At 42.3% G+C, this 25,916-nt stretch overlaps 1 protein-coding gene across 2 annotated transcripts in view; it reads left to right on the top strand.

Annotated features, from left to right (window-relative positions):
- The window catches only part of spdl1 (spindle apparatus coiled-coil protein 1), a 62,833-nt gene that overhangs the window by 25,606 nt on the left and 11,311 nt on the right, over nt 1–25,916 (top strand). For both annotated transcript variants that reach the window (XM_070895529.1, XM_070895530.1), the window contains 10 exons: nt 2,877–3,059; nt 3,587–3,763; nt 13,159–13,353; nt 15,383–15,532; nt 16,867–16,965; nt 18,543–18,653; nt 20,077–20,217; nt 20,751–20,854; nt 21,958–22,145; nt 23,733–24,105. In XM_070895529.1, coding sequence (XP_070751630.1) covers nt 2,886–3,059; nt 3,587–3,763; nt 13,159–13,353; nt 15,383–15,532; nt 16,867–16,965; nt 18,543–18,653; nt 20,077–20,217; nt 20,751–20,854; nt 21,958–22,145; nt 23,733–24,105 — 1,712 coding nt within the window. In that variant the 5' untranslated portion in view covers nt 2,877–2,885. The remainder of the gene's footprint in view (nt 1–2,876; nt 3,060–3,586; nt 3,764–13,158; nt 13,354–15,382; nt 15,533–16,866; nt 16,966–18,542; nt 18,654–20,076; nt 20,218–20,750; nt 20,855–21,957; nt 22,146–23,732; nt 24,106–25,916) is intronic.

Here is a 25,916-nt window from a genome sequence, read left to right as displayed (position 1 = left end):
TCCGGGTGCGTACGATGTGCGCATGTTCCCAAATCGGCTCCACCACTGCTGAATCTCGGCCTGCAATGCGCATGCACAGAGAACTTGTCTTTTGACAGTTCCAACGCAGCCCCAGGAGAAGGGCCTTCACAAGCAGAGATTTGGGCTATTTGCTTAACTCCTGCCCAGCGAATGTCCTTCAAATTCGTTGCCTGGTAAATGCAGGTATATGGCCTGCTTTTACCAGTCTTAAGAGTTTTAAAAGATAGAAAAATAATATTTTATCAATAATTTTTATATTTAAACCCTGTCCATTTTTACCCCTATTAAAACATTTTAAAAAATTTTGGTCTAAAACATTCAATTTCAATTAATTTTAAATATGTGAAGTGTTTTTCTTATTAAAATGTTTGGGGATACCCCCAAAAAACATTCATAGAAATGGAGATCTCCATTGAAACGGAACTCACTAATACTGTGAATGGGGATACTCCATTTTAATTGATTGGTCTGGTCCACGTGATCCCAGGCTACACATGCACTCCTGGAATACGTGGGCCCATTCATTGGACTGCGAATGGAGGTCTCGGAGCGCAAGTCGACATTCCACTGGGACCACCAGGTACTTTTGTTAAAATTTCAGTCGGAGGCATCCGCCTGCAGGAAGCCTCCAACTGCAATTTCTAGGTCTATAATCTTTCTCCGTGGGTCACTTAAATTGCATTCTGCAAATGTAACTTGTGTAGAAGTTTTTGAAATTAGTTTTGCCCTTTGATTGTCCAACACAGATAGCAATTGTATGTGTGGTCTGCAGGTTGTATTGTAACCACATACATTTCAAATGTTGTTTGATGTATGTTCAAGTTAGTTATCCAAGAACTAGACTATTATTTTGAACATTGTTTGGTCAATGACCAGTATGTTGTATTGTCATTCCATTATTTTCTGTCATATTTTTCAAAGCAGACGCAAAATATTCATTAAGAACCATACCCACATCAAACTTAACTTTTTAGTGGAGCAGTGGCATGCTGTTCTTGGGTACAGAACGCAAATCTCTTCGACTTCGACCTTTAATGTAATATCTTATGTCAAACGTGAGCAATATTTGCTGCATACGTCAATTTTGGAACATTCTGAGCGTATGCAGTTTTCTGCCCATTTGCACTAAATTTCACAAAATAAGATCCAGGATCTGCTCAGCAGCAGCTGCAATCAGTTGTCCACCAACTCAATGAGTACTTAAGGAAGTAGCCCTAGAAATAGTGGATGCATTGGTGATCATTTTCCAACAGTCTAACGACTCTGGATCAGTTCCTAAGGACTGAAGGGTAGCTAATGTAACACCACTTTTTAAGAAAGGAGGGAGAGAGAAAACAGTTAATTATAGACCAGTTAGCCTGACATCAGTAGTGGGGAAAATGTTGAAATCAATTATTAAAGATGAAATAGCAGCGCATTTGGAAAGCAGTGATCGGATCTGTCCGAGTCAGCATGGATTTATGAAAGGGAAATCATGCTTGTCAAATCTTCTAGAATTTTTTTGAGGATGTAACTAGTAGAGTGGACAAGGGAGAACCAGTGGATGTGGTGTATTTGGACTTTCAAAAGGCAAGGTCCCACACAAGAGATTGATGTGCAAAATTAAAGCACATGATATTGAGGGTAATGTGCTGACATGGATAGAGAACTGTTTGGCAGAGAGTCGGGATAACCGGGTCCTTTTCAGAATGGCAGGCAGTGACTAGTGGGGTGCCGCAGGGCTCGGTGCTGGGACCCCAGTTATTTACAATATACATTAATGATTTGGATGAAGGAATTGAGTATAATATCTCCAAGTTTGCAGATGACACTAAGCTGGGTGGCGGTGTGAGCTGTGAGGAGGACGCTAAGAGTTTGCAGGGTGTCTTGGACAGGTTAGGTGAGTGGGCAAACACGTGGCAGAGCAGTATAATGTGGATAAATGTGAGGTTATCCACTTTGGCAAAAACACGAAGGCAGAATATTATCTGAATGGCGGCAGATTAGGAAACCGGGAGGTGCAACGAGGGCTGGGTGTCATGGTACATCAGTCATTGAAAGTTGGCATGCAGGGTCAGCAGGTGGTGAAGAAGGCAAATGGCTTCATAGCTAGGGGTTTTGAGTATAGGAGTAGGGAGGTCTTACTGCAGTTGTACAGGGCCTTAGTGAGGCCTCACCTGGAATAGTGTGTTCAGTTTTGGTCTCCTAATCTGAGGAAGGACGTTATTGCTATTGAGGGAGTGCAGTGAAGGTTCACCAGACTGATTCCTGGGATGGCAGGACTGACATATGAGGAGAGGCTGGATCGACTGGTCCTGTATTCACTGGAGTTTAGAAGAATGAGAGGGGATCTCATAGAAACATATAAAATTCTGATGGGACTGGACAGGTTAGATGCAGGAAGAATGTTCCTGATGTTGGGGAAGTCCAGAACCAGGGGACACAGTCTAAGGATAAGGGGTAAGCCATTTAGGACTGAGAGGAGGAAAAACTTCTTCACTGAGTTGTTAACCTGTGGAATTCCCTACCGCAGAGAGTTGTTGATGCCAGTTCATTGGATATATTCAAGAGGGTGTTCGATTATGACCCTTGCGGCTAAAGGGAATCAAGGGGTATGAAGAGAAAGCAGGAAAGGGGTACTGAGGTGAATGATCAGCCATGATCTTATTGAATGGTGGTGTGGGCTCGAACGGCCGGATGGCCTACTCCTGCACCTATTTTCTATGTTTGTATGTACTCACCTGAGCCAGCAGGGAGCTCTGAATATTTTCATTTTCAGTCCTGCGTACATCCCTCCAGTTTGATTCTAGCCCTGTTTCCATTTGTAAAGCTTTTATACCAAAAATAAAAGTCTGGCTCACCTTGTTACCTTGCAGAATCCCAAGATGGCAACTATTTCCGAGTTGGAAGAGGTGATCCAGCAGCTTCGGCAGCAGCTCCTGGAGTCGGAAAACGAGCGAATGAAGGCAGCTCAATACGGGCTAGAGCTGCTGAAAAATGAGGCTGAGCTGGACAACAAATTGACAGAAACGACAAATGAATTTGCTGCTGCCAGAGAGGTAGTGTGTGCAGAGCTTACTTAATACAGTGAGCCACTGATTGAATGAATGGGGAAGTGACTCGGAATGGTCATTTACCATTATGTAATTTCAGACTTGATTCCCCAAGAAAGAATTTTCTCCCGTTTGTACATCCACAGGCTGATCACAGGTCAGTGTTGCTTGATTTAAGTCACAGGAAGGTATACAAGGGCAGCTTGGTGTGATTTTTGTAACATATTCCCTGCAGGGAAATTGCATTGCCTTTCGAAAATATCATCAAAATTATAATCACAGGATAGCTCTGTGGAATTCTGCATTGATCAGTTTATTTCAACAAACTTTTTCCAACCTTCTTCCTCCCAATGTGCCACACAGAAAAGCTTACTTTCACCATCATCTTGTTTTAAGCATCTCACACAAGACTTTAATTAGAAACTGTCAGTTATTTACATGTACGACGAGTCGATTGGTAAGTTTGTGTTTCTATGGAATAATAAATCATATACATTTTCCCATTTGAATTTTCTTCTGTGATCTTTGAGCAGGTTTTGGAGCAGGACAAATATTCTCTGCAGCGAGAGGTGGAACTCAAAAACCGTATGTTAGAAAGTCTGAGTTCAGATGTTGAGAGCATCAAACAGCAACAAAAAACACAGCTAAGTCAACTACAGGAACAACTGGAGAGAATTCATGCTCGTGAAATTAATGAGTTGAAGAGCAAGGTATGACCTGATTCGAACTAATGAGATGCAAATAAGTTTAACTTTGCAGTGTGTTTAAGTACATTGTATATCATTCGAAACTGAATAGCTCCCTTTAGATGTCCAGCAGAATTTCCTGTTCCTGTTAAGCAGTCATAAGGAAATGAATAGAGCCATCTGCCGGTGACGGTTTTCAGCAGGTCTTCCAGGCTGCTAATCTTGGTGGGTCCTCTGCAGTTTTAACTTTGCAGCATGCTGCTGAAGACCTGAGTTTGTGAAGGCGAGTGTCACAATGCAAAAATGCCTTGTGAATTAGTGGCCTAGAACAGAGGTGGTCAACCAACCTCTTATGAGCAGCATGTGGGTCTTTGTTGAAATGGGACTTTTTGCAACTATCAACATGTTCAGTTCTGATGTGAGAAATGAAAAATGGCACTAAGGATGTGGTTAGTCATAAGAGCATCAGGATTAGGCTATCTGACCCCTCGAGCTCGCTCTGCCGTTCAGTAAGATCATGGCTGATCTTTGACCTCACCTCCACTTTCCTGCCTGATCTCCATATCCTTCGATTTCCCCTATAGTCTAACCTATCTAATCTATTTCGGCCTTGAATATACTCAACGATTCAGCATCCACAGCCTTCTGGGGTAGAGAATTCCAAAGCTTTACAACCCTGAGTGAAGAAATTCTTCCACATCTTAGTTTTCAATATCCTGAGACTATTTCCCTTCATTTTAGACTCTCTAGCCAGGGAAAACAACCTCTCGGCATCTACCCTGTCAATCCCCCTCATCGGCATCTACCATGTCAATCATACATTGTATGTTTCAATGAAATCACCTTTGATTCTTTTGAACTCCAGAGAGCATGGCCCAATCTACTCCATTTTTTTTCCTCCCTAGGACAACCCTCTCATCCCAGGATGAGAAACTGACACCCTTCTTTCCATTCTGACTTGTATAACAAAATATTTTGAACTAGCTGCCATGTAAATCAACTCATATTTGTATCACTTTTATCCCAAATGCAGCACCAGATCAAGGGGCGGGTCAGCGTACGCACATTGGGCACTTCAGTAGTAAACTGTCCCAGAATGTGGCAAGGGAGCAGCGAGGGAGTGACAGCAGCATGCTGCATGTTGGAAACAAGCGGTGATGCTATTTAACAGGAAAGCACTGGGTTTATAGAATAAAATAAATGCTTGCGTAACAGAGGAAATGGAGGGAATGAGGGATTTCAAGAAAATAGTTGGCAACAAGTATTGCTTTATATTTCAAAATTTCTTGTAAGACATATTTGTGCCAGTTTTAGCCAGTGAGCAAAACAGAATAATATATTTGAAATGTATTACTTTTGTCACAAACCTTTTTTCATTTTTTGAGCGTTTTAAGCTTTAAGTCATTGACACACCCAACACACAATGTGAATGAAGCCACACCAGAAATCTTTAGTGTATGATACCAGGAGGTAATTTTTCAAGATCTAATCTCCAAGTTGCGATGTTTGCTCTTAATGGGTCATATTCCAGTGTTGCAGTTTGTAATCTAATCTTCTACCTATCTCTGTTAGATTAATGTCTTGTAGCCCACACTCTCTCTTGTATATCAACCATCTGTAACAGACCCCAGTCTTTAATCTTTGAGACACCAATTTGTTCTTGTTTAGTTTAATTGCATGCTTCAGAACACTGTTCAGGAATCATTATATAAACAGATTAGTTAACCCTTCAGTTAACTTACATTTTGGCCATCTCCCCATTTTCTCTTTACCACTCCCAGCTTCCCAAAAATAATTCTGGATAAATGATGCATGGCTGGCAAACATTGTAATCTACATGGTCTTTACACAGTTGTAACTAAGACACCATCTGTTGTCCAAGAATTGCATCAAACAGGCTTGGTTAGTTTTATCACAAGTGGGAGATTACAAAATACAAGAAATATTTGTGGAGTATTTTGTATTGCAGTTTTGAGCACATTGGTGAAAGGAACATTTTATTTTTTAAGATTGCTGTTAATACAAAAGTATTTAAGTAAAGAATTAATGGCTTGGAGTTTATGGTCAGCGGCGAAGCTGTTGGCCCCGAAATAAGCTTCACACAAAGATGTCGCAATCTCTGTTGAAAATTTTGGGTTTTCCAACAAGTAATTGAAATCAACGGGGATTCCCAGCGAAGAGCTGCTGTGATGTCTTCAAGCTGTCTAAGCAGCCAATCAAAACCCACAATTCTCAGACCACAAACCAGGAAGTGGGTAAGCTCTTAAAATTCTAACTTAAAAAAAAAAGTGTTAGTGAGCAAAGCCAAGATTGAAGCGCGCTCATGGGAAAAAGACAAACCTGAAATAAAGATGAATAAACTTGGACGAACAACATTTAAAAAAAAAAAAAAAAAAACTTTTTAAGTTTCTTAATTTAAATTTATATTAAAGTGGATAATTTTGACACTCCACAAAATTAAAATTACTATTTCAGGGTCATCACCTTTGTTTAGCAGTCAGTATGCTGTTAAAACACCGAGTAAAAAGGGTCTAACTTTTAATAGGGTATTTAACAGTGGTATTTCATGATGTAATTACCATGGAAGAGACACAGTTTTATCAGTTTCACTGATTGCCGGCTCTGTCGGGGTGGGTGGGTAGATGGAAGGGGGGGGAAGGCACAGTGCAGCCTGTAGAGGAGTAGTCAATGACAGACCACAACTTCATGATATCTGCATTAGGCTCCACATGCACAAAATCCTGAAGTTGTGGTCAGTTTAAACGGCGAAATGCTGCTAGTTCGCTGTCGTCAGGACCACAAATTCCAGGCCAAGTGATGAGTATGCATCTTTCCAGATACTGCTGCTCTTGTGTGAGAATATGCTAGTTTCTTTAAAAATATCTGGAGCTATTTTGATCTACCCTGGCTGAGGCCTTTGTCCAAATTCATTTGGTATGAACTCTTAGACATCTTTTAGGGCTTTAAATTGGTTATGAAAACAAAAGCATTGAACAAAACCTAATATTTCAGTGACCCTGAAAAACTTGCTTACCTCTTAGTTATACAGATCTGAGTCTTCAGGAGTACTCAGCTATTGTTGAAAAGGGATGTTTCACCTGAGTTTACTGAAAGCAGCATTTTGTAAACGATATTAAAGTTTAGTTCAGTTTTGGAAAACTTGAGACCTTAATGCATGGATAGAAGATTGGCTAACGAACAGAGAGTTGGGATAAATGGTTCATTGATTGGCAACCAATAACCAGTGGGGTGCTGCAGGGATCAGTGCTGGGACCCAACTATTTACAATCTATATTAACGACTTGGAAGAAGGGACTGAGTGCAACATAGCCAAGTTTGCTGACGATTCAAAGATGGGAGGAAAAGCAATGTGTGAGGAGGACATAAAAAAATCTGCAAAAGGACATAGACAGGCTAAGTGAGTGGGCAAATACTTGGCAGATGGAGCATAATGTTGGAAAATGTGAGGTCATGCACTTTGACAGAAAAAATCAAAGAGCAAGTTATTATTTAAATGGAGAAAAATTGCAAAGTGCTGCAGTACAGCGGGACCTGGGGGTACCTGTACATGAAACACAAAAGGATAGCAGGCAGATACAGCAAGTGATCAGGAAGGCCAATGGTATTTTGGACTTTATTGCAAAGAAGATGGAGTATAAAAGCAGAGAAGTCTTGCTACAGCTATATAAGGTATTGGTGAGGCCACACCTGGAATACAGCATGCTGTTTTGGTTTCCATATTTACGAAAGGATATACTTGCTTTGGCGGCAGTTCAGAGAAGGTTCACTCGGTTGATTCCGGGGATGAGGGGGTTGACTTTGGGTGTTGACTTATGAGGAAAGGTTGAGAAGGTTGGGCCACTACTCATTGGAATTCAGAAGAATGAGAGGTGATCTTATTGAAATGTATAAAATTGAGGGGGCTTTACAAGGTGGATGCAGAGAGGATGTTTCCACTGATGGGAGAGACTAGAACTAGAGGGCATGATCTTAGAATAAGGGGCTGCCCATTTAAAACAGAGATGAGGAGAAATTTCTTCTGAGGGTTGTAAATCTGTGGAATTCACTGCCTCAGATAGCTGTGGAAGCTGGGACATTGAATAAATTTAAGACAGATAGACAGTTTCTTAAACGATAAGGGGATAAGGGGTTATGGGGAGCGGGCGGGGAAGTGGAGCTGAGTCCATGATCAGATCAGCCATGATCTTACTGAATGGCGGAGCAGGCTCAAGGGGCTGTATGGCCTACTCCTGTTCCTATTTCTTATGTTTTTCTTAATACCTTGTTTAAAGCAAGTGTGAAATTCTGTGTTCTCGCCTTGTAAAACTCTTCATTGGTACTTCTGATAACGTATATTTTTCCCTTAACCATTATTCATAGCATTGAGGTTGGGAATGTAGGGGTGCTGCACAATTGCTTTTTATACAGTTGTAAGTTAATCAGTTTAAATTATTGAACCATCACACTATCTATAAAAGGATTTACAGTTTCCCACTCTAAAAGTCCATCATCGGCAGTCCCTCAGAATCCAGGAAGACTTGCTTCCACTCCCAAAGTGAGTTCTCTGGTGGCTAAACAGTCTAGTACGAGAGCCACAGACATTCGTATAGGGAAGGGGTGGGTGGGGCTGGTTTGCCACATGCTTCTTCCGCTGTCTGCGCCTGCTCTTTGCGTTGAGACTCGAAGAACTCAACGCCCTCCCGGATGCACTTTCTTCACCTCGGGCGGTCTTTGGCCAGGGTCTCCCAGGTGTCAATGGTGATGTCGCACTTTACCAGGAAGGCTTTGAGGGTGTCCTTGTAATGCTTCCGCTGCCCACCTTTGGCTCGTTTACCATGAAGGAGCTCCGCATAAAGCATTTGCTTAGCGAGTCTTGTATCTGGCATGCAAACTATGTGGCCTGCCCAGCGACGCTGATAGTGTGGTAGGTGCTTCAATACTGGGGATGTTAGCCTGGACGAGAACACTGATGATCATGCGCCTGTCCTCTCAGGGGGTTTGCAGGATCTTGTGGAGACATCGTTGATATATCTCCAGCGACTTGAGGTGCCTTCTATACATCGTCCATGCCTCAGATCCATACAGGAGGGACGGGTATTACTTCAGCCCTGTAGACCATGAGCTTGGTGGTAGATTTGAGGGCCTGGTCTTCGAACACACTTTTCCTCAGGCGAGCAAAGGCCGCACTAGCGCACTGGAGGCGATGTTGAATGTCTGCCTTTGTGGATGAGAGTCTCCCGAGATATGGGAAATGGTCCACGTTGTCGAGGGCCGTGCCATGAATCTTGATTGGAGGGCAGTGCTGTGTGGCAGGGACAAGCTAGTGAAGGACCTTTGTCTTACGGATGTTAAACGTAAGGCCCATGCTTTCATACGCCTCAGTGAACACATTGACTATATACTGGAGTTCAGTCTCCGAATGTGCGCAGACGCAGGCATCGTCCGCGTACTGCAGCTCAATGCCAGAGGTTGGGGTGATCTTGGACCTGGCCTGGAGGGCGGCATAGGTTAAACAGCTTCCCACTGGTTCAGTCATTTAATTCCACTCCAGCGGGGAGTTTGTTGATTGTGAGGTGGAGCATGGCGGCGAGGAAGATTGAGAAGAGAGTTAGAGCGATGACGCAGCCCTGTTTGACCCCGGTCCAGACATGAATTGGATCTGTAATGGATCCATTGGTCAGGATCATGGCCTGCATGTCGTCGTGAAGCAGGCGAAGGATGTTGACAAACTTTTGGGAGCATCCAAAATGGAGGAGGAGGCTTCATAGACCTTCACGGTTGACAGTGTCTAGGGCCTTTTGTAAGATCGAAGAAGGCAATATACAAGGGCTGATGCTGCTCCCTGCATTTTTCCTGCAGCTGTCGCGCTGCAAAGATCATGTCCGTTGTGCCCCGTAGGGGACGAAATCCGCACTGATTCCGGGAAAAACTAATCGGCCACAGGGGGAAGACGTTTGAGGAGAACTCGAGCGACAGACTTCCCAGTGGCTGATAGGGAGATTCCCCTGTAGTTGCCGCAGTTGGACTTGTCCCCTTTTTTAAAAAAAAATGGTCACAGTCACTGCATCTCTGAGACCTCCCGGCATGCTCTCCTCCCTCCAAATGAGAGAGATGAGGTCATGTATCCGCGCCAACAACGCCTCTCTGCCATACTTTAGCGCCTCAGCAGGGGTTCCATCTGCACCCGTAGCCTTGTTGTTCTTGAGCTGTTTTATGGCTTTGCCTACCTCGTGCAGCGTTGGAGTTTCACTGATTTGGTGGCAGGTCGCATGCTGCGGGATGGAGTAGAGAACACTCAAGTCAAAGGCAGAGTCTCGATTGAGGAGATCTTCAAAGTGCTCCTTCCATCGGGTCCTGACAGCCTCGGTGTCCTTGATGAGTGTTTCCCAGTTCTTGTCCAGGAGTGGGGTGGGGCCTTGGGAGTTTGGACCATAGGTGGCCTTAATTGCGATGAAGAATCCTCTCATCATGGCTGTCAGCCAGTTGTTGTATCTCCTGTGCTTTCTCCATCCAGCACCTGTTCTTTAGGTCCCGGGTTTTTTGTTGGACTTGAGCCTTGAGCCGTCTATAATGTTGTTTTGCAGCTCCCGAGTTGGGTTGTTATTTGAGGCTCAGGAATGCTTGACTCTTGCGATCTATTAGTTCTTCGATCACCTGATCATTTTCATCAAACCAGCCTTGATGTTTTCTGGTTGAGTGACCAAATGTCTCATCACAGGTACTAGTTATAGAGGCCTGGAGGGCAGACCAAAGCGCTATGGGCATTCAGCATCTCGGGGTCATCAAGGCACGCCAGATTGGCTGTGAGGTGCTGGCTGTAGAGGGCTCTTAGCTGGGTCTCTGTGCCCCGGCATTAACTTTTTTGCGGAACTGCTTCTGCTGTCCCCTCTGCTTTGGGGCTATGTTAATGTTGATGATGGATCGGATTAGATGGTGATCCATCCAGCAGTCGTCAGCTCCTGTCATGGCATGGGTGATGCACACATCCTTGCGATCCCTGGCTCGGACGATGACATAGTCAAGCACATGCCAGTGTTTGGAGCGAGTGTGTTGCCACAATGCCTTGTATTTGTCCCTCTGGCGGAACAGGCTGTTGATGAATTCATGTTCTAGACATTTTCTCAGGAGTAGGGTACCACTGGAGTTGGCTTTTCCTACCTTGTGCCAATCACGCCTCCCCAGAGGGCTGTGTCTTTGCCGACCCTGGCATTAAAGTCACCCAGGAGGATCAATTTGTCGTCCGTGGGGACGTGGGACAAGGATGTCTCGAGGTTGGACTAAAAACCCTCTTTTGCCTCATCCATTGCATCGTGTGTCGGGCCGTACGCACTGATGACTGTGGTGCATTGGTTCCGGGATAGGGTGAGATGAAGTCATGAGGCGTTCACTAATCCCACAGGGGAATCTTTGAGGCGGTCGACCAGCTCATTCTTGAAGGCAATGCCGACTCCATGAAGGTGGTGTTCTTCCTCTGGTTTTCCTTTCCAGAAAAAGGTATAACCTCCACCATGTTCCTTCAACTGGCCTCCCCCTGCCCACTGGATCTCGCTTAAGGCGGCGATGTCGATGTCAAAACGTCTTAGTTCCCGGGCAACTATGGCGGTGTGGTGTTCCGGCCTGTTGCTGTTGGAATTGTCCATGAGGGTCCTAACGTTCCAGGTCCCGAACTTCATACTGACGAAGTGGAAGATTCCTGTGCGTGAGTTCTTTTAATGTGGAGTGGCCGCTGCACATCGGCAACCACACGGGCTTAGCTGAACAACTGGAGACCAGGCACTGCTGTATAAGCCTACTTGCCTACGGTGAAGTGTTGGCCGCAAGCTTGGCGCCGAGTAGCGCCATTGGTGGTAGATGGCCCGAGGTTTGGTTGGGGGGCAGGCATTAGGAAGGTCCAAAGTTATTTTAAGAGTTAAAAGTTGATTAAAAATTCGCAATTTATTTTAAAAGTTTCAAAAGGTTGTTTAAAAAGTCAAAGATGTCGAAAGTCTAAAATGTAAATCAAGTTGTTTAAAAGTTAGTGTTCTCCGCTCGCGACTTAGGGCAGGTACATCCTGTCGTTGGGCTGGGCTGGCTGGTTGAGGTGACCCAGAGTGCGAGGCTGGGCCGGGCCGGGCCCTCTGGCCGAAGGGACCCGGAGTGTTTTGTTGGGCCGGGCCGGCTGGCCGAAGGAACTCGGAGTGTGTCCTTGGGCTGAGCCGGCTGGCTGAAGGGACCCCGAGTGCTGAATGTACTCCCACGATATATAAAGCCCTGGCTAAACCACACCTGGAGCACTGCGGGGAAGTAGAAGCCCAGTTGTCTCTGAAGGGGGCTCGAAAGCCTGGACGCCGCTGGGGAGCGGTCTGGACACTGCCGGGGGCCTGAATGCCTTGGCCCACTGCAATCCCAGGCCGAATGGCCTCCCCGCTCCTGGAGGCTCTGCCCTTGGCCATTCTCTAAAAGATTTGGGAATTGGTCATCAACTCACTGCAGCCAGACATTGGTTGTAGTGGGCAGCGATGTTTAAGCTAAGATAGCATTGGGCCTATATTTTGCTTGCAGCATTCCAGGAAAGAGCACCTTGGAAGAGGCTTTGCTTATGTCTTTGATTTTTACTCTGCTATTTAGTACAGAATTTGAATCTAAACAATATGGACATGAAATTTGACTTGGGCAGTGACACAAAACAGGTGGTTTCGCACCTGCTGCCAGTTACATGTCATATCTGATATTACTTTCCAAGACTGAATATTGGAGGGAAGTATTACTAGCGCCAGATGAGATGCTACACATTTTGCGTCCCGCCAAAATTTAATCTCTTTTCCCCCCCCCCCCCCCACCATTTGACTATCTGGTGGATACAATAGGAGGCTGGTCCATTGTTTTCTTTAAGGCTATGGTTGGAAAGGAGAGGGTTGCATTGGGAGGCAGTGGAATGGATTTAGAGCAATCTCCATTATGTTGCTTTTAGAAGTTTGCGATCTTTTGACAATTTTCCAGAGTGGCAGGTCCAATGGAGAGCGACGGTGGGTGATGAATATTGGTCCCTGGAAGTGGCTTTTGCATACCTTTTTTGAGGTATAACTGCTGCAGCCTTTTTCCCTTGATAACTACCAATGCATGGCATAGCAGGTGATGGAGAGCTGCAAGGCTATCAGCAGCAACACCTTTGGGAGGAGAGATGTCTGAGACTGTGTTATAATGATTTGAGATACCTGCTCTCTCCAGGGTAATGTTAGAAAGTAAAGAATTTGTGAGATTGTGCTACTTTTTTATTTTTTTTACCCAAAATTACACCGTCCCTATTGCCCATGAAAACAAAAGGTGATTCAATAGGTTGCTTAAGTTTCATAATTAAATTACAGGTGTAAACTTTGTGGGGCAAATGGTACAATCAGCCACATGAATGTACATGTTTTAATCTCTGGCTTTATTACTAGTTGGAAAAGCAGAAGTCTGAGTTGGATGAAGCACAGCTCTGTGAGAAGCAGCTGAGACACAAACTGGATCACCAGAGTGAATTACTTGGTGCTAAATGTGAAGAATTGCGGAACTTATCTGAGCGTGCCCAGGAAACAATGTCATCTGAAGTGATGAGCCTTCAAGTGGAGAACATGGAACTTGAAACTGCAAAGGTATGAAATTGGGATTTAAAAAAAAATTTTATACAGAGGGCCATTCCTTATCTCTCGGTCTTGCCACATCTCAGCACTGTACTGACAAATAGATTTCAATTCTGCCTGTGCTAATAGCTGCATAATGACCTCAAATTTGGACCAAACATGAACTTATGACCAGTTCCAAAAAGAACTTTATATACACTTATTTTTTCCATTAGTTCTGTATTTTGGGTATAACAAACATAGGGCCAGAGTTTGATCGACTTAATGCCAGCTACCTCGGCGCTCTCCCCTCCAGGCGTGTTTGGTGAGGGCCTCACGCTGGCGGGGAGAGAAGACCACTGGGGAGCGTGCGCCGGTGTGAAACACTGACAAAAGTCCTCCCACCCGCTGAGTCCCCAGATTGATCCGGGCGGTCCTCCACTCCAGCAGCCAAAGAGGCCACCACGTGGAGGCAGTTCTTACCTGAATGATCAGTATCAAGATCTGCAAGAAAAGGTGAGTGCACTTGTTTTCTTTATTTCTTTTGCAGGGATTTTGGTGGATGGGGTCTTCTGAAGGATTTCTAATAGTTTATTTTTAATGTTTTGAAAAAAATATATATTTTTGCTGTTTTCCCCCACCCCCCCACAATTCTATCCTCGATGTTAATTTGCAGAGGATCGCATTTGCCGCCCAGAATGCGACCTGCTGCCCAGATTCTGCATGTAAAGCCCATTTTTTTTTCTGCCCGGCGCTTTTTCCGACATTGTTTCACCAAACTTCTGCCCAAAGTACCGTCAAGATCTTAGCGATCCTTTCGACGATACTTAGGCAGAACTTGGGTTTCACCAAACTCAGGCCCATAGTTTCTAAGGAGTTTTAAGTTATTTTTGAATTTGAGCAAATGTGGGAAAAACTCATCTTGTAAAATTTAAAATCTTGAGAAAGTAATCAAATTTTACATCTCTTCTAAACTGATGTATTGTTTTATGGTTATCCTCTTAAACTGTGTTATTTTAGCAGTTTTACATAGTTATCAAGAAAGCAGAGGTAAATCTGATTGCTTGGCAGATTTATGCAGCGAGTACCTGAACAATCCAGACCAGGAATATTCCAGCTATGATCCCTGATCTGTGCTAAGTTAGCTATCTCAGCCGTATAGTGCTAGAGAGACTGTAGTTGGCTTCAGTGCTCCTGATTAGGACTTTGTTCCTGTGCCAGATTGCCATTTGGTGATCCCTGCAGGAAGTGTTGGATGCCGAGTGATGATGGGATTGGGCATAGCTGTGAAAATGGTCTGCCAGCACCCTCGGACTTTACACAGGGATAATGGCCACTTTAGTGAGGTACTGGATGCCCAGAAAGGAGCCAACACCTTTGGGAGGAGGGTAGAAAATGGGCAACAAGACAAACAAAAGGAGATGTTTGATTTAGTATTTAAATATTTTAAACTTTAAATGAGAGATTTGGTGAAGAAGTGATGGAGTTATAAATAAATGGCTCTGTGTAGATGTAAATAGTTTCCATCAATATTACTTTAAATGGGAACCATGATGTATTGAATTTTTCCCCCTCATCTCAAAAAAGTTAATTTGATTTCTGAGTGAATAGTTTGAATTTGAGTTTGGTTTGACATTTTTCAGTTCTGTCAGGCTAGGTATTACTGAGAAGGGGGGAAAAAAATCCTAATGAACTTTGAACTATTCTTCCTTTCACATTCTGTGCTCACTCGAATCCACATCATTGCACACCAAGACGATAAGTAGCTGACTTCCCAAGCCTCTAAATGTGAAACTCGCGACTCTCCAACCCTCCCTATGAGAAGTGCATGACATGTGCTAAACATCGACAAATGGTGGCATGGCCGAGACCATAATTTGCAATGCAAGCTATTGGTGCGAACCTGCATTGTATCCCTGTGTGATGTAATGTGTTGCTATACTGACTTAACATGGTGTTCTGGAATATACTTGTTGGTTATAACTTACTGATTAAGAAGGATCTACAAGAATGTGTTGCAGAATCCTGATTTCAAACTTTCAGTACATTATCTCTCATTCAGGGGAAACTGCAGGAAGATCTTAATGAAATGATGTACCATCAGGAGCAGTTGGAACTAGCTAATAATAATCTTCAGCGGCAGGTTGAACGACTGCAAGAGGAGAAGGAGGAACAAGAGAAAGAGACAGTGTCGTACTGCAACGCATTGGAGGTGGCCGCATTTATTTATGTTTCCAAAGTTCATTGTTAATTCCAGACTGAAATTACAAAGGTTGGATTGGGTCCAAAACTGGCTGCAATCCAAATTCTAACTCTATGTAACCCAACTAAATTGCAGATGCCTAATTACTACAGATGTAAACTAGCCTGATCTTGGTCGATTTCATAGTACCACTGATTCAAGTTCATGTTGAAGGCACTGAGCGTGTCTCGGACAGCTCCACTATGCCAATTGTGATTAAATTATTATATAATTAAGTTTTTCTAAAAAGATTTGTAAGTATAGTAGTATAAGTATAGTATATAGTAGCTCACTAGGGAGGAATGGAATGCTAGGGAATATCTCAATCAGTTTACAAATTGCTGAGTGCCCATGTGAATAATCCTTATTTGTTGACTATATTCCATCTAGGTTTGATTGCTCACAATAATGTCTTTGGCAGATCTGTCCAGGCAGCTGCTGTTGTGGTCCACTGCCTCTCCCCATGAATTCTGCTCCACTTTGGAATACCCCTGTGATGTGCAGTGGATTTGGGAGGGAATTAGATCTTTGATGTGCCGTCTCCAAGTGTTAGTGCACAAGTCCTAGTAGGAGTCCTTGCATGGCACCATCCTTCCTTTTCTATGGATTCTAAATTACTTGGTTTCTATAGAGCCAAACAAGCTAACTCATGTGTCAGCGATACGTGTCATGGAATAATCTAATAGGCATATTTATTTCAATGGGTGAGAAATACTTTTAAGCTCGAGATGCCTTGAAGTCTTCTTTGTCCACAAGTCCCCTTTGAGTTTCTTAATGTGTTGGAGAGATTTTTGGATGTTTTGAATTACTGGTGATTGGGTGCTTGCTTTTATTCTTTTCTACAGCATACAATAGTGATTTGTATTTTTTTTAATCTAGCAACTTGTTCATATGCATTCTCAAGTGGCTAAGAACATTTTACATTATTTTAGTTTCCGTGAGCAATGGATTGGTCGTCGCTACTTTTTTTGTGTATAATAACCAAGAACAGTAATAGCATCTATCATCTTGGGCATTTAACATTGTTTGCTTAAAAGATTTATTTTCTTCACTGTTTTAAAAATCCCTATTTTATGATTATTGTACCTTACGATTATTGCACCAGGCATTGTTCGAGGTATGATGTGTCCATTCCCTAGACCCCTTCCTCTCAGTAATCTGATTAGTGTAGCCATTGGTAGCAAGCCAGAGTATTTATGAAGAAGTGGATGTACAAAGATTATGAATAGTTTCTGGGCAATTACATCAGAGTTATTGTAGCTAGTTTGTGTACTAATCTGAATTTCTTGTCTGCTTAAATGCAGAAAGCACGAGTGGCTAACCAGGATCTCCAGATCCAGTTGGATCAGGCACTACAAGAGGCTCGTGACCCCAACAGTAAAGGGAACTCGCTGTTTTCCGAGGTACTGTACTTAAGATATTTCCAGATACCCAGCAGTGAGTAGCTTTTGTTAGTACAAGTCACCTCCACATGAGAATCAGATGGTATAAACCCAGATAAAAATTGTAAGTATTTCTGTTGGGTAAACATTGTGTTGGTTCTTGTGTGAATTTATGCATGCATTCATTCTCCATATACCATTCCCTTGCTAGGAGGCAAGGTAGACCACTGCTCCCAGGCTTTTGCCAGTCCTGCTCCTTGTTTTTCCCTGTCCTTGACATCCAAATTGGAATTGGAAGTTCATTGAATTGCACATGAGAAAAGAAAAATTGGGGATGTACACACTTGAATGGGGCTGAACCATATTTGAAAGCGATGATAGATTCCTCACTGTCCAGTCACTGCAGAGCAATAGCTTAAAAAAAAAACTAAAAGCCCTGGAAAAAGGGCCACGAGGCTGGTCCCTAATGTCAGAGGACTGAATTGTGAGCAACAGTTAGAAAATTTGCACTCTTCACTTTGAAAGGAGGCAAATGGGGGGGGCGGGGGTGCTGGACCTTTTTTATATAGATATATAAGTTACTAAGTGGAACAGAACCGATTAATCCTGACTACCATTTCAAGTCAATCCACTACTGTATGATAAGCGGACGCAAGCACAAACTGGTAAAAAGGTAAGTTTGGGAGTTGTCGGGAAGAAGTTCTTCACTGTGATTTAATACCTGGAATGCCCTTTCAGGTTGTTGTGATGGATGATAGTGTCAGCTCTGTCTCAATGGTAACACTCTTGCCTCTGAGTCAAAAGGTTTTGGGTGCAAGTCCTACTCTAGCGACTTGAACACAAAATCTAAACTGACACTTCAGTGCACTATTGAGGGAGTGCTGTCTTTCGGATGAGAAGTTAAACTGAGGCTCTGCCCTCTTCGGAGGACGTAAAAGATCTCACGCTACTATTTGAAGAAGACCACAGGAGTTTTTTCTGATGTTCTGGCCAGTATTTATCCTTCAACCAACATCGCTAAAAAAATTATCTGGTCACTGTCACATTGCTGTTTGAGTGCAAAATTGGCTGCCGCATTTCCTACATTACAACAGTGACTGCACTTCAAAAGTACTTCATTGGCTGTAAAGTGCTTTGGGATGTCCTGAGGTCATGAAAGGCTCTATATAAATGCAAGTCTTTCTTTCTTTTAATTGTAGGTTAATATGGAAGGATGAGCTAGATGGGCTGAATAGCTTTCCTCATCTGTACTTGCCAACTGTTAAACCTCAATTGCTCTTAACAAAAGGTGATTCCAAGAACATTTATTGCTAGTTGGCTCAAAGCCTAAAGGAGTCTTGCTTTATTTTTAAAAAGTTTATGTAAAAATATTGGGAACATTTTTATGGTTTAGTTAACTTAATCGTCCCAAATGGATTTGGAATGGGGACATTTTCAGACCTACTTTTGCCACTTCCAGTTGATCACCCCAGCTGACCCTTTATTTCCTGGAGAAAATACCTGAGTCTGTGTAGACATTTTATGCAGTGCCTGGGCAGCTGAAGTACAGGATGTTGTGAAAAGATTTGCAATTGAGTGATTGTTTCCTTTCTGTTTAGGTGGAAGATCGCAGGGCAATGATGGAGCGGCAACTCATCGGTTTGAGAGTCCAGTACCAATCGCTGCAGAAACAGCATGCGTTCTCCCGTCAACAGCTTCACAGAATGAAGGTACTATTTCCATATAAGGAGCTTCTGGAACCTTCCCATGATGTATGTTTAGCCAGCTGAGTTTGGTAAAATGCTTCCTGAATCTTTGGTATAAGACGATGTGCGACTACCCATGCAGTGTTCCTGCATGTCATTCTGGTCCATGTTTGCAAATATTAATTTTATGTTGTCAGAAATTGGCAAGGATAGCAAATTCATGTGTACACGCTTCTCAGCCAGATGAACAACAACAACAACTTTGGAAAATGCTTTCCATCACCACTAAATACAAAGTGCAGACACTTTACACCCAATGCATCGAGCAATCTTTAGTTGTATGGCTCAACCCATTACCTGTCGTGTACTGTTTGTGTCCCTGGGCCTGATGCACTTGGTCCTTCCCTGGAGGCTCTGGTTCATTTGCAGGAGTCCCCGCTTTCTTCTCCCCCTCACTCTCCATTGCCTCATGGGATTCCATACACCCAGCAGAGAGAAACGAACTGTTCCACATCAAGCTACCGACTGCACTTCACTACATAGCAAGGGATTCTGGTTTGAAATGGAACGTGTGCCAGAAACTGCTCTATCCGCAAGATTCAGCTAGTGCCAGAAAAGCTATTTTGGTAGATACCATAAGAGCAATGCGAATTGGGGGCGAAAAAGCTGGTTGTCAGCTCAAAAACTAGATGGTTTGCAACTGTACTTTGGCATGCATTAGATTTTCCCTAAAATACAACTTATGGAATAGTAAGTATACAGTTTAAATCATAAGTTCTTGTCCATCTGCACTCCCACTGTAACTACTTCTCTTCGTACCTCCTGCGTGAGGCCACTGGGTTTTAGTTTTCACAGAAAAACAAATTGAATTGTGGAATAGGACTCCAAAATAATAAAAAAAATTATGAAATCCAATATAATACAGAAGGTTTTAATTTATTCCATTACCAGCAGTGTTCTTTCAGTTATGTTTTTTGAGTTGTCAGCTTTTTTGGAGTTTTTTTTTAAAGTCTCCACTTCTGAGTTTTGTAGGTTGGCAAGTATGATACTGATTTTAGAAAGCCTGCCTAACGTACTTGTTTGCTCTAATGTTCTGCTTAGTAATGAGCAGTACAATACTGTGTTTTAAACTGTCAATCATCTTGCACTTTTGCTCTTGATTGGACTGCCAGGACATGTGCAAGTGGCCCATAACTTAAATGAGTTTTTCTGTATGGGCTCCAGTACATTGCACTAGCCTTAAACCATGCTTTTGTCTCTTGTGGGAGCGTTGTCTGCAGAAAATATGAAGGAAAATAACTTGTCTCAGATATCCAAAAGAATATGCTTTGCTTTCAAACTTGGATTTGCTTTTGAATAAAAGTCTTAAGCCAGCAGAAACATTCGCAATAACGCTTGAAGTGTGTAATGCCATCAGGGTTCTAATATAGTTTTGTATTTTTATTAGGTTCAGATAGCCACGATGTTACAAATAAAGGGCTTGCAGTCAGACCCTGGACAGCTGGAACGCTTGCAATCGATGCTTGCACAGAAGAACAGTGAGATTCAAGCTCTGGTAGTAAAGCTGCGACGCCTAGAGAAAATGGAGGTAAATAAAACTAATTAGTGCTATACAGTAGTTGTCAATTTGAGGCTCAAGCCAGGCCATTCACTATCCCCTGCTGCCCCTGGAAAAACAATCAGTAATTAGAGGTTTCAAATATATAGTAATGCTGAGGTGAAAGGTCAAAACTCATTCATCATCCAGCTGTAGTAATCAACATGAGGTGGTGGGTGTGATTAGGAAGCCAATTTTAATGAAATTTGTGTTTTAAATTGTTAATATTTAAATGAAAACTTGCATTTTAAAAACTTGTGGGGAGTGGTGTATTTTTCTTGTTTTTTTTTTCCAACTGGGAAAGTAAGCAGTACGTGGTCTCTGGGTTTTGCCAAAATGGCCCAGTGTCATACCGACGCTTGTTTTGAAGAAAAGCACTTGATGGCTCAGTTGAGATTGTGAAATTTCTGGGTAATTTCTGCACAGCTGTATTGTCATGGGATACAGATAAGCCAATGCTCTCCCCGCTATACCATTTTCTCTTGATTCACTCATTATGTGGATTTTATTTTGTCTTTTTTTAGATGAATTATGATCCTGGGGATTATCGGAATGGAGTTGATGTTTCAGATTTTGGTGATGGACAATATTACGTTGAATTGCTGAAACTGCAAATAGACAATGCCAAGTATGTATCGGATTGAATTGTGAACAGTGATTACAAGTTTGTAGCTATGAGCCTGAGAAATTAGTTTCATCAGGAACTAGCTTTAGGTTTGAGCTTCTCCTGGGAATATTGATGGTTCTGCTGTGATTTAAGAAAAAGGTTTGACTGTAAAGTAGATATTTGTGGAATGTAGATCGCTATTTTACCTTGGTAGTCAAGAACCACAATCTGAGCACGCAGTCCATTCTAATCTTATGGTTACTTGGTAAATATGTGAAGGATCTCTCTGACACTGTCTGCAGGGAAGTTACTAGAAGTTATGCACATTTGGTTACTAAATGTTGTCTTGATCTGAAACATTTTGGTAAAGTTGTGCCCCACACTGACCTCAAATCTATTTGGAGGTTTTTCTAGCACTCCAATTTTGTCCTCGAATAAATTCCCTCACGGGTATAGTTCCATAGACACCAGACATCTGCTGGTGCCTCACTCAAGTGGTCATTATTCATGTGTAAGCCTCAACAGTGAGTACTGGCCAGCTATAGAACCTGGAAGGACATCACAGCTGAACCTGATGCTGTCCTCACGGTGCACGCTCCACTTTTATTTTGCACTTTCAGTACATTCCTGTTGGTAGTTGAACAACAAAAGAAAATTAATAGTAGATTATGTACCATCGTTAGTCTTTCTTCCTTGTTAAAATGTATTCAGTCTCAACATAAAAAGACAGTTGAATAGCAGCGTACTTATTTTCATTTAGAGACTTAATTACATTCAAAAGAAGGACAACCATATCTACAACAGATAATCGAAAATTAACTCATGACTGGATGTCTTATTTTAAATTTCTGCACGTCCTACCTATATTTCCACCTACTTCCAACTGTTACTCATTTCTTCAACTCTTCCTCTCCCTCGGCTATATAGCATGTGCCGTGTGTAACTATTGAACTGTTACTCCAGCTAATTTGGATACTGACAGGAGTAAAAGTAACTTTAAAAAAAAAAACTTTTGACGAATAAGTGTTGTAGAATATACTCAATCTTAACTAAATTACAACTATTTTTGAATCGACATATTAATGGTCACTCACTGGTTATAATATAACTTTACTTTACATTAGGAAAGAAAATAAGACAGTGAATGATGAGCTCTCTTTGCAACGCATGAAGGCTCTTGCAGAGAGCCAACGTGTTTTAGAAGTTGAACGTAAACTTTATGCCAATGAAAGACAGCTGAAACAATATCAGAGTGAAAACATGAAGCTTCGAGTCAAACTGGATGAGCTGAAGCTTAAATATGAACCTGAAGGTATTTGTTAACTTGAGAATTCACCTGAGTTTTGAAAACTCAGCAGCATTTGTTTATTCCAACTCTTTGTGCAGGGTTGCATTGTATGGGTTTTTGACTTAAACTTGCCAGCGTGTTATCCTTCTACATGGCAGAAGAAGGAAAGATGCAGTTGACTTGTCGTGAATTTGTTCGACTTTTCAGCTGCTTATAGATGGACATCTGTGGGATGCTGCAGCCCTATTTAATTATTTAAAAGTGTCAATAAGACAGTGATCGTTTGGCTTTAAATCTTCTGACCGGTTCAGTGCCAATTTCTGACAGCTTGGAAGTAGTAGCATCTTTTCTTTTCCATATATGTAACTGTTTAGCATTCTGCAGATAACAGTAAAAAGTTGTTTTATTGAGCAATGCTGAAGGGTTTGCCTTGTTTTTTTTAGCACTCAGTGCATACCAGCCTCAAAGATGTTAAGATGACAAATAATCTTGGTGTATAATTTCTTAAATTGGAGCTGTAATCCAAGATTTTGCATTGCTTTTATGTTTCCAGTAAGGGGTTCTGCAACATTTATAAATAAATTAGTCTCATTTCCCTGGAGCCATTGTCTTTTAGTGGTTGAGTAATGTTTATATTTTGCAATCTTGCCTTGTGCTTTACATGCAAGCAAGCTACCATTCCATTAAGTACACTTTTTAATAACTGAATACTGAGTCCTACATTTGTACCTACTGGCAATGTGTTAAATGCAATACAAATCTGTGGCTGATGGTTGGTTTTATCTGATTTGTAATTGTAACATAAATGCAAGGAAGTTTATTCTCTGCCAGAAAAAAAATGATATAGTAGTAAATGTAGATCCGATGAGGTCAAGTGAACTTTTCAGCACCAAGATTAATAGATTTTTGTTGGAGTTTTTATTCTATATCCCTTGATACTCTAAGTTCCCCTCCAAGTCACATAGCATCCTGACTTGGAAATGTCACTGGGTCAAAACCCTGGAACTCCCTCCCTGACACCACTGTGGGAGTATCTTCATCACGATGACTGCACCTTCTCGAGGGCAATTAGGGATGGAAAATAAAAGCTGGCCTTGCCAGTGACGCCCACAACCCGTGAATGAATTTTAAAAATACAGTTGAGGGGAGGGGGTCTTCCACATGTTCTCATGAATGGTATAGTACCAAACTGGTAGAGGGTCACTGTCCCATTGACTACTTTCTCCGGTTACATCACCTGGTCATTTCTATGTGGCGATTGAACTACTGTACATTCAAAAATGCTCTTTCAAAGAGCTAGCACAGACACGATGGGCCAAATGGCCAACTTCTGTGCTGTATCATTCTATGATTCTAATAAGTATGACCAATAATTAAGATAGATAACTAGCCCCTCCCCTTTTATTAGGAGTGATTTTTGCATAACTCTTCCAATAGATGCTGTGCACATCAGAAATGTGAAACTGTTAGTTGACTGTGTACCTGACTTCCCCCCCCCCCCCCCCCCTGGCATTATAGCAAGTTTTATAGTAGTAACTACAAGGTTATTACATGAATAAAAACTGCATATGCTTAACTTTCAAATTGTGGTTTGCAAATTTTGCATTCCAGAAATTAAGAACTGGCCACAGAACCGCAAGAAGGAGAGACTTCCAGTTGAAGTACTTGGAGAAGCTCAACTAGCATCCAGCAAGGCACCTGTTATCGAAGCTACTCTCTCATCTGATAAAGTGGCTGAAACCAGAAAGAGACAGACTAAAGTGCTACCTAATGAGATTTCGGCTCCATGCTCTGAACCGGTCATTCGAGCGGTGCCAGCCTTGGGATCCCTACCTGTCATTGCCATACCAGAGCTGGAGTCTGCCTGTAAACAGCCACCTTCTAAAGAAGGCAAGCGGGTGCGTATCATGCAAGAAGCAAGTGATGTGCAAGTTCTGTCAGAATGGGGCAACACTGAAGTCTCCAGGCCATCTCCTTCCCCAAGGTCAGTGCCTCGTTTTCAGCTTTTCTCCAGCATTCCTCGCTGGCCTGCTGCACTCATCTATTGCATGAACTGTGCTCTATGCTTCGTTCTTGGTATCTTTGGTTTTATTTTCACCATTCTCCCTGCCTTACCAAAGTTTGGACTCTCAAAATTGTTTAAGACTAGAGTTTTTTTAATGAAGAGACAGACCTAGGTAGTGTGCAGTTTTTTTTAATCCTAGCTTGCCCTGCTGCAAACCTTCATTTTGGAATGGAAATTATTTGGCTAGCATGGTCTTGTTTATCCAGAACATGCATTTATTCTGTTGGTTATAGCATAAAAAAATAGATTGCTGCAAATGCAAACTAATTTTATTTTCCTTTCCATTTCCTTCTGTATGTGCTCAGCTTTTCTTTATATTTACTTTGAAAGTGCTTGAAATACTACAAGTGTGTAAAGAAATGGACTGAAACCAGTGTCATACAAAATTGTCAACATCTGCCTAATTCATTTACCTATCTATTTGTTTAAATTCACATTGTGTTCTGACTTAGAGCTGGGGAAGTGTAGTACTCTGTTAAAAGACACAGTCAACAGTTGGTTCGCATTGATCAATTTCCTTTTTTGGCTTGCTTTTCAATTTTCTGTTCTTCCCCTGCAACCTAACTGTTTGGATTCCCTGCTATTTCCATAGACACCAAAACAGCCAGGTGATCTGTTCCCAGTCTTTTGCCCATGCAGCTCTTGATCTAGCCAATAGGTGTGATACTGCACCATCACTTGACAGTTTGTCACAATCGGGAGCGTACAGGAAGAAAGCGCTCCTTGCAGAAATCTGTTCAATGCATTGATGCATCACATTTTCTTCTCTAAGGATCCTGCACTCTACAATCTGGGGGTCATGAATGGTCTGTACACATTGGTTTTAAACGGATGCTTCTAAACAGTGTAAACATTGGGAATTTGGAGAGGGGGGAAGAAGGTGCTGCTTTTTGTCTCCTATACATGTAGTGGTTTGTGCTGCAGGTAAATAATTTAATCTACCTATAAACTAGCTTAAGTAATTATTTAAAAAGCTAAACTTTAAGCTGAGTTAATTAAATACATACATTTTAATTAAATAAAACAAAGTTACATGGGGAGGGCATCATGATCGAGGATCACCACGTCTGCAGCAAGCATCTGCATCTCTTGGAACTTCAGCTGAGTTGTTGAGTGGAATCCGAGGTGCAGACATTGCGGGGCATCAAGGAAGGGAGCATTACCTGTGCACTTTGATCCAGGAGGCAGTCACATTCCTAAGGTTACGTAGTGGTACAGTTCTGGTTAGTGGTCAGGGGCAGGAGTTGTGACTGCGACTCAGGCAGGTAAGGGGACCCCAGGTGCAGTGCTGGAGGAGCCTCGGCTTTTGGCTTTATCCAACAGGTATGAGATTCATGGCCAATGTTTCAGATCTGTGATGAAAAGAATGTTGTAGTGGTAGGGGATAATATAGTATTAAATACGGTATTTATAGGGACTTCAATTTTCACAAACTGGGCAAACCAAATTTGCAGTAATAGTGCAGAGGACGAATGCATTCAAGGTAGTTTTCTAGATCCGTATGTCAAGGAACCAACTAGTAAACAGGCTATTTTAGATCTAGCATTGTACAATGAGTCGGGGTTCATTAATAACCTTGTAATAAAGGAGCCTCTGGGGACCAGTGATGATGATCATATAGAATTTTATGCTGATTTTGAGAGTGTGAATGTTATCTGCGAATAAGTCCGAAACTAGGGATTTAAATCTGAACAAAGCAAACTACAAGGGTATGAGAGGCGAGTTGGCTA

Source organism: Pristiophorus japonicus, chromosome 12 (genome assembly GCF_044704955.1).
Source record: "Pristiophorus japonicus isolate sPriJap1 chromosome 12, sPriJap1.hap1, whole genome shotgun sequence".
NCBI classification, from domain to species: Eukaryota; Metazoa; Chordata; class Chondrichthyes; family Pristiophoridae; genus Pristiophorus; species Pristiophorus japonicus.
Note: the sequence above shows the minus strand (reverse complement) of the source record. Positions and strands in the feature narration are given on the sequence as shown.